This window comes from Salvia splendens, chromosome 6 (genome assembly GCF_004379255.2).
Source record: "Salvia splendens isolate huo1 chromosome 6, SspV2, whole genome shotgun sequence".
NCBI classification, from domain to species: Eukaryota; Viridiplantae; Streptophyta; class Magnoliopsida; order Lamiales; family Lamiaceae; genus Salvia; species Salvia splendens.
The window spans coordinates 19,205,336-19,212,727 of NC_056037.1; the positions used below are offsets into that span (position 1 = coordinate 19,205,336).

General features: G+C 40.0%; 1 protein-coding gene across 1 annotated transcript; it reads right to left on the reverse strand.

Moving 5' to 3' along the window:
- Positions 1-2,359: 2,359 nt before the first annotated feature.
- Positions 2,360-6,526, reverse strand: LOC121806422 (pentatricopeptide repeat-containing protein At3g09060-like). Its single transcript, XM_042206452.1, has 3 exons — positions 4,336-6,526; positions 4,174-4,250; positions 2,360-3,194 (listed from the first exon to the last, which is right to left on the reverse strand). The coding sequence occupies exon 1, from the start codon at positions 6,462-6,464 to the stop codon at positions 4,380-4,382; it is 2,085 nt and encodes a 694-aa protein (XP_042062386.1). The 5' UTR covers positions 6,465-6,526; the 3' UTR covers positions 2,360-3,194; positions 4,174-4,250; positions 4,336-4,379.
- Between the last annotated feature and the right edge of the window lie 866 nt (positions 6,527-7,392).

A 7,392-nucleotide genomic window follows, 5' to 3' on the forward strand; every position in this document is an offset into this window, starting at 1 on the left:
GGTGTGGGCAAATAATATTGTATTTCATTCATGATCCTTCAAATGATTACATTCTGCCCTATTTATAATACTCAGTCCTAACTTACCGAACAAGAAAATAATATATGAAAAGATACTATGAATCAAAAGATAACTAAATAGAAGATATGGAATATATGGAAAGATATGGGAAGATATCGTATCAACTCCCCCATGGTTGAAATCCGCCTTGTCCTCAAGGTGGAAATTATGAAGCAACGACGATAGTTGGAAGCAAAAGCTTTGGTGAGGTGTCTCCTCCTGGATCGAACACACGCCAAATAGGCAAACGTCTCCTGACATAGTAATCCCCATCAAATTCCTGAACATTCGTGAAGACAACAGGTTTTGCCAGCATGTTTAACCCGATGTTAAATGTCTTTGTGGCTAGCAAGCCCTTCATCCATCCTCCATGTGGCAGCTCCTTATCATCATCCGATTTCCCCTCCACCAGAGATTTCACAATCTGCTTCCTCAGCTCCTCCTGCTCTTGCGAATAACTCTTCAACTTATTATTCTCTCCATCATTCCCACTTCCATCCTCTCCATCACTTAGCTCTGGATCCGCCTCAATCAATTGCTTCGAAACGACGTCTTTCAAATACATTGGCTTCCTCTTCTTCATACTTGCAGTATCCTCCTCTTCATCACTATCCTCGTCATCGGATTCGAACAATTTCGCATCTCGCTCCCTCAAAATCGGGTCTTGATTTTTCACCTTAATCAACGCCTCAAAAAAATTGGCGTCAGTCTTCTTACTCGGTTTCTTCAACTCCTCATCCCCAGACGATGATTCCTCTGAATCCGAGTCCGACGAGTCGACTCTGCCCTGCTTCTTGAGCGCTTCGTACCTATGCAGTTCCACTCTCTTCTTGTTGTGCTCGTAGCGTTTGGCAAATTCCTGGTTGTTTTCAATTTTGGACAAGTCTTCGTCTGAAGAAACGCCGTCGCTGTCGAAAAGCTTCAAACGATCTATTTCTGGGGGATTTCGTGGTGGTACGTCTGACGAATAGGTGGGTTGCCTAATAGTCGAGGTCTTGTATTGCCTCGGCGGTACATATGAGGAATCCCTGTTGGTGAAGCGCGGCTGCCACGGCGGTACATATGAGGAGTCCTAATATTCTCGCGATGCACGGCGAGGCGGTGGTTCCCAACAAGGGGGCCTCCGTGACTGTGGTGGGTCGTACAACTGGCAACTCGGCAGTGGTCGATCACCGGGAGGATACCAACAGGTGGGGCGATGGGTTTGGACTGATCCCATGTGGTGATTACTATTCCAATTACGTTTACGACGATAATCCTCATACTCCCATTCATCGTTGTCATCGTAGTCAAGCGGATGGCTGAACACGCGCGGGATTGCAAGTTCCAAATCCTCAAACCGCCAGTCCGTCTCCTTTCTCCAAGCATCTAATTTATCGATCCTATCCATCAAGCGATCCAATTTGTTGCCAATTGAGTCGGCATTGCGTCCCTCGTCGGAAGGGCGGCCAATCGGGTCCTCCTCCATGGGAGGGCGCTGAAAGTCTGACCTGTAGCGACGGCCTCCCACGAGAGTGCAGCGGGAAGCACCCTCTGGAAAAGTGTCGGGGCAGTGACCCCCCCACAATGATTTCCCGTTGCTATGGAAGCGGGACATGAGTAAACCGATGAAAGCACCAGTTGATACAACCCTTTGTCGTATCCCTTTCTCCGGCGTCCTAGCGTAGGATCGGCGGCGGCGAAGATCTGGCTGTGCGCGGAAGTCCTCTCCGTCGGGCAGCGCAGAATCTAAGTTACAGATAATTCTCCGGCGTCCTGCGACAGGATCGGCGGAAGTTCTAGTTCTAGCTGTGCGCGGAACTCCTCCGTCGGGCAGCGATGGAACTAGGGTTTGATTAATTCACGTTGGGTGTGGGCAAATAATATTGTATTTCATTCATGATCCTTCAAATGATTACATTCTGCCCTATTTATAATACTCAGTCCTAACTTACCGAACAAGAAAATAATATATGAAAAGATACTATGAATCAAAAGATAACTAAATAGAAGATATGGAATATTTGGAAAGATATGGGAAGATATCGTATCACATACAAGTGAAGGCAAATTCTGAAGCTACTTAATTTTTGATTTTGCAATCTTGTTATTTTCAATTCCCAAGACCTTTCTCCTTGGACTAATATTTTTGGAGATTTAATTCACTCCGTTGGCAAGAGCACAGTACTCGCCGGGCCGACAGCACGACAGCTGCTCATGCGACGAGCACCGCTGCAGATGCTCGTATGAGTTTTATCTCAAAATAAATATTTAGCCTAAAAAAGCTGAGCTCGTTGAACTTTGGAAAGAAAACAAGAGATTAAGATAATAGTAGGCTTTAATTGATATGACTCACTAGTTTACCAACGTAACCACCACCATCAGATATTATGTCATTTATCAAGTCGAAAAACCTAAGGTAGACAGGATAATAACAGAATGAATTAAAACTGTACAAAAGGAAATAAATCATGGCAATAAACTGCGGAAGATGGCACTTTTTAGACATTCTCTGCAAAGCTGATCTGTGCTAAATACTCATTAATGGCTTCACCTTCTTTTGTGACTTCAATTTCATTATCTGAGTAAGCGTCTGCAGCTCCCATCCTCCATCTCCACGTCCCACTCTTCCATGGGCTCGGTTTGACTCAGATGACCCTCCAACTTGGTGGTCTGCACCTATGCCACCTGCTGTGTTTGTGATGGGTTGTGTGAGTAGATAACTCAACGCCTCTTCGGACTCAAACCTACAAAGAGCTTTCCACTGATAACAGCAGGAGAATTTGTAAATAAATAAGCATGGAAATACTATAAGAGCAACTTGCCGATAAATGAGAAAGAAGAACAATAGACAAACAATATCGATAAAACTTTTGCAGTTTAGGTAATCTGATGCTCTGTTGAAACCCATTGCTAGAAGATTGTCAGTGGATTTTTTTGTTGCTTCACGCAATCTTTTCCTTTTCCTATATATAATTTCATTCTACAATTCAAGCAGTAGAATGGTTGGAATCTGGGATAAAAAGAATTAAAATGATGTTGACATGCAAACTCGCCTGTAAGGAAGCATTAGTTTCAGGATTTATTAAATCATCCAGAGCCCTCAAAGAATTGTAAGAAGCTGGTCCAGGGTATTTTCTTCTTTTCCATGTGAACTGCATATCGAAATGAAATAAGTCTACTTGTTAGTATATTTTCAGGTTTGGTAATTACCAGGTATATTTATTTTCTCGAGCAGATAATGAGACATATAAAATGTCGAATGCAAGCATTTCATGAGTCCATGGAGCTCAACAAGGTGGAGATTGAGGAAGAGTCAAAAAATGGTGAAAAACATCGAATGCCAAATCCAGAAGGAGCATGACAGAAATTATATACATAGATCTAGGGGAATATGCAGGAAGACTGTATTTGTAGCATGGGTTATAACTCAAAATACAGTATTACTATTCGGGGCTGATACATCAGGATATCAGGTTGAACTTACTGTTGCATCAATCTAAAGTTCCGTGATAAAAAAAATTATAATCACCAAAGCCATGTTGATGCTGTGTATTTAATTTCTACCAATAAGAACAAAGTGAAAGAAAGAAATACTTAACTAAAAATACCAGTTTGCTAAGGGAATTTATCCCAACTTTCTTCCCCAACCAATTCCCAGAATCACCAGGTTACATTCAAACTTAAATTTACTTTAAGTTTAAATATACTTATCATAATTGATAACTCTAACCAAATGTTGCATGACTCATAATTCCCAATAAAACAATACTATATGTGGCTGATATATCAGGCTGAACATGCTGTTTATGCTGTATATTGAACTTCTTCTACTATTTATACAGTTTCTGCTGAAGGAGAGAAATAACAGAAATCAGAGCAAAAAATGAAGAAGAGCAATTTGCTAAGGGAATAGAAATTCACACATGAAAAATAGCAATTTGATAAGGAATTCATTCTAACATTCCTACTAAAGAAAATTTCATGATTCTCCTAGCTTGCTAGCAAGAGTCAGCACAAAAAGCGGTAAAATAAGGCAACATGTTCCAAAGTCGAAAAGACTGCCTTGTTTAGAATTAATGACTCTTTAGTGTTAGGACAGTAACGGGTAATATAGATCTGGAGTCAACATACATTGATTTAATACTGCAAAATTCTCTTCTCGTAGTCTTACAGCAAGGGAAAATTATCTGACCCTGCATCCCCCGTTCCTGAAAACACAAGGAAGCAGAACTATAATATATTCTGCAAAACTAAATTGGTTTAAAGATACAAACCAAAGCAGACAAGTGATACCTCACTAAAGCTCAGCAATCATGTCATCTGCATTGTTAGTCATTTTATTTTGGATCTGTAAAATGAATAACAGCTCTAACAAGTATGTTCCACGTAATTATAGTTGGAACAATTTTGTTAGCCAAAGCATTGTGTAAGAACAAAATGGCATCCGATACTCTACAGCAAGAAGAAAGACCTTTAAGTGCAATGTTATAAGAAATGACATCTGGCTGTAGACCATTTCTTAAGATGCGAGCCCAGATTACAGTAGCATTTCTTAGGTCACCCTCTTTATAAAAACCTTCCATAAGAGTATTGTGGGTAACAAGGTTCGGTGCACAGTTGAAATGATTCATGTCCAAGTATAATGACAGAGCAAGTTGAGTTTTGCCGGCACTACAGAGGCCATGAATCAAAATATTGTGCATCTGTACATCAGGTTTGAGACCTTTGCTAATACCTTGGTTCCATAGATTAAGAGCCATGTCTTCCTTATGTCCTAAACAAAGACCTTTTATCAATATGCTAATAGTGATAACACCTGGCTGCCGTCCAGTCTCCAGCATTTCTTTCACAAGGTCATATGCTTCACCAAACCTTTCAGCCTTGCACATCCCGTTTATAAGAGTATTGTAGGTAACAACAGTGGGGGAACAATGTGCCTTTCCCATCTCATGGTACAACCTAATTGCATCCTCAATCTTAGAAGTACCTACAAGACCATTGATCAGAGCATTGTAAACATGAGCATTCGGCATAAGGCCAGTTTTAACCATGCCATTCAGTACAGAAGCTGCTTCATCAATTTTTCCTTCTTTGCATAACCTGTTGATCATTGCTGAATAAGCAAAACAATCTAGAACATCTCCTTTCCCCTCAGCAGTCTTCAATACATGTAAACCGTAGCTGCTGTATCCGTTGTCACATAGCCCATGGACTAAAATACCATGAGTTGTGGAATCAGCAGCAACACCACTCTCCTCCATGAGCTCCCATACAGAGGATGCTTTGCCTATGTCACCATGATCAAATAGCCCTTTCATCAATATATTAAAACTAGCAACACTTCGGGTACCCTCCTTCCCCATCAACTCCCACAGCCTCAAACAGTAACCAACTCTCCCAGCCTTCAAATAGCCGCTCAGCATTGCATTATAAACAATAGAATCAGGTGATATCTTACTCTCAGCCATCTCTTTATAAACACTCTCGGCCCCATCAATATCCCCACTTTCACACATCCCATGAATCAAAGCACTGTACGTGTATAAATCCATTTTCCGTTCATTCTGTCTCATCCTTTTCCACATCTCCACGCCCTCTCCGAACCTCCCACACTTACACAAACCACTGATCACAACATTGTATGTAACAACACTTGGATAAACCAACGAATCCTTGCTCAATCTCTCCCAAATCCCTTTATAGCCGTTGTAATCTCCTATTTTCAAAAACCCGTCTATTAGCATGTTATAACACATAATATCAGGCTTCAGACCTCTTTCAAACATTTCATCAAACACTTTCAGAGCCTCGTAAACATCCCCACTTTTCGAGAGCCCATTGACGAGAGTACCATAACTATAAACGTCCGGAACCAAATCCCTCTCCCACATAACACCGATTAGCTCTCTCGCCTTGTCGAATTCTCTCTTTCCACAAGCGATTTTGAGCAATATATTAAAAGTTTCCAAATTAGGAGATACATTCATAATCCTAAAATTTCTAAACAATAACTCCGCCTTGCTCAGTTGATTTGAAACCAGAAACGCATTAATCAAGCTATTATAAGACCTCACCCCGGGCTCACAGCCAAAAACCTCCTTCATTTTATCGAAAGTCTCTAAAGCCCGCTCCAACATTTGATTTCTCGAATAGATCTTGAGCACGGCTAGTGCCGTGTCTTCGGTGCAAGGGCATTGCTGGAGGCGAATGAGGTCGACGATGCGAGGAATGTTGGGGAGGAATTTGGGGTCCTTGGAGGCAGAGAGACGGCGGAGGATGTGGTGGAAGACGGCGGGGGAATGTGCGTAGTTAGGATGGGAAGTGGCTAAGTTGAACAGGGTGAGTGCAGAGCTGAGATTCTTGTCCGATTTGAGGAGCTGAAGGAGGTGTTTTGGGGTCAGGTGCTGGGGTAGCAGTGCCATGACAATTTACAATACACAGGAGTCCTGTTGAAAGCAGAGAACAATCTATACATGTATAAACGGAGAATTTTGGGACATTTTTTTAAAATTTGTGAATTCTGAGTATAGATTTAAATATTTATAAATATAGGGTGTAAAAATGCAAATATTGATGGGAATTTAGTTTTCGAATAATGATGATAATTTATTTATTGTGAGAATGCATGAGCGTTACATATGAATGTCCTTCATGTTCATAGGCAGTTACGGTGAAAAATCCTTCCGATTTTGACCAAATAATATACTAATACCACTACTAAAATGAATTTAGACAGTAACTATAACCAAATCACAAATTAATGAGCCAGCTATTTTATAAGTGAAGTAGTTGCATGAGCCGTTACATGTAAAGTGTCCATTTGAATTCAAATTAAATTTCTTATCATAAATGGAGGAAATTGAAAGGTTTTAAAATAGCCCCTCATTTCATTTGTTTGGACTATAAATATATGATAGTTGGATAGTTTACAATTCATCCACTAGCTGCTTTATTTTCTGCATAAATTTTGCTTGGTTTAGGTATTCTTCCAAATTTTCAACGATATTATTTTTCCTTTTAATATATATTTATACATTGCTATTATGGCATAAGATCATGTTCCCGTCAAGCAATTTTCTAATTTAACATCAAATTTAAATATATGTATTTATACTATTGTTATTTTTTGTTTAAAGTTCTCATATAGATGGAGGCAATCTGACCGAAGAAGATGACACCGGCAAGGGGCAATGAAGTGTTGTTGTGCTTTTAGATTTTGTATGATGAATTTTTATATAATGAATTTTTATTACTTATTTTTATGTTTTTAGATTTCGTATGATGATATTGTTTATCATTTCATAAAATTATTTCACTATGTAAATTAAGTTGAGGAAAATAGAATGGAAT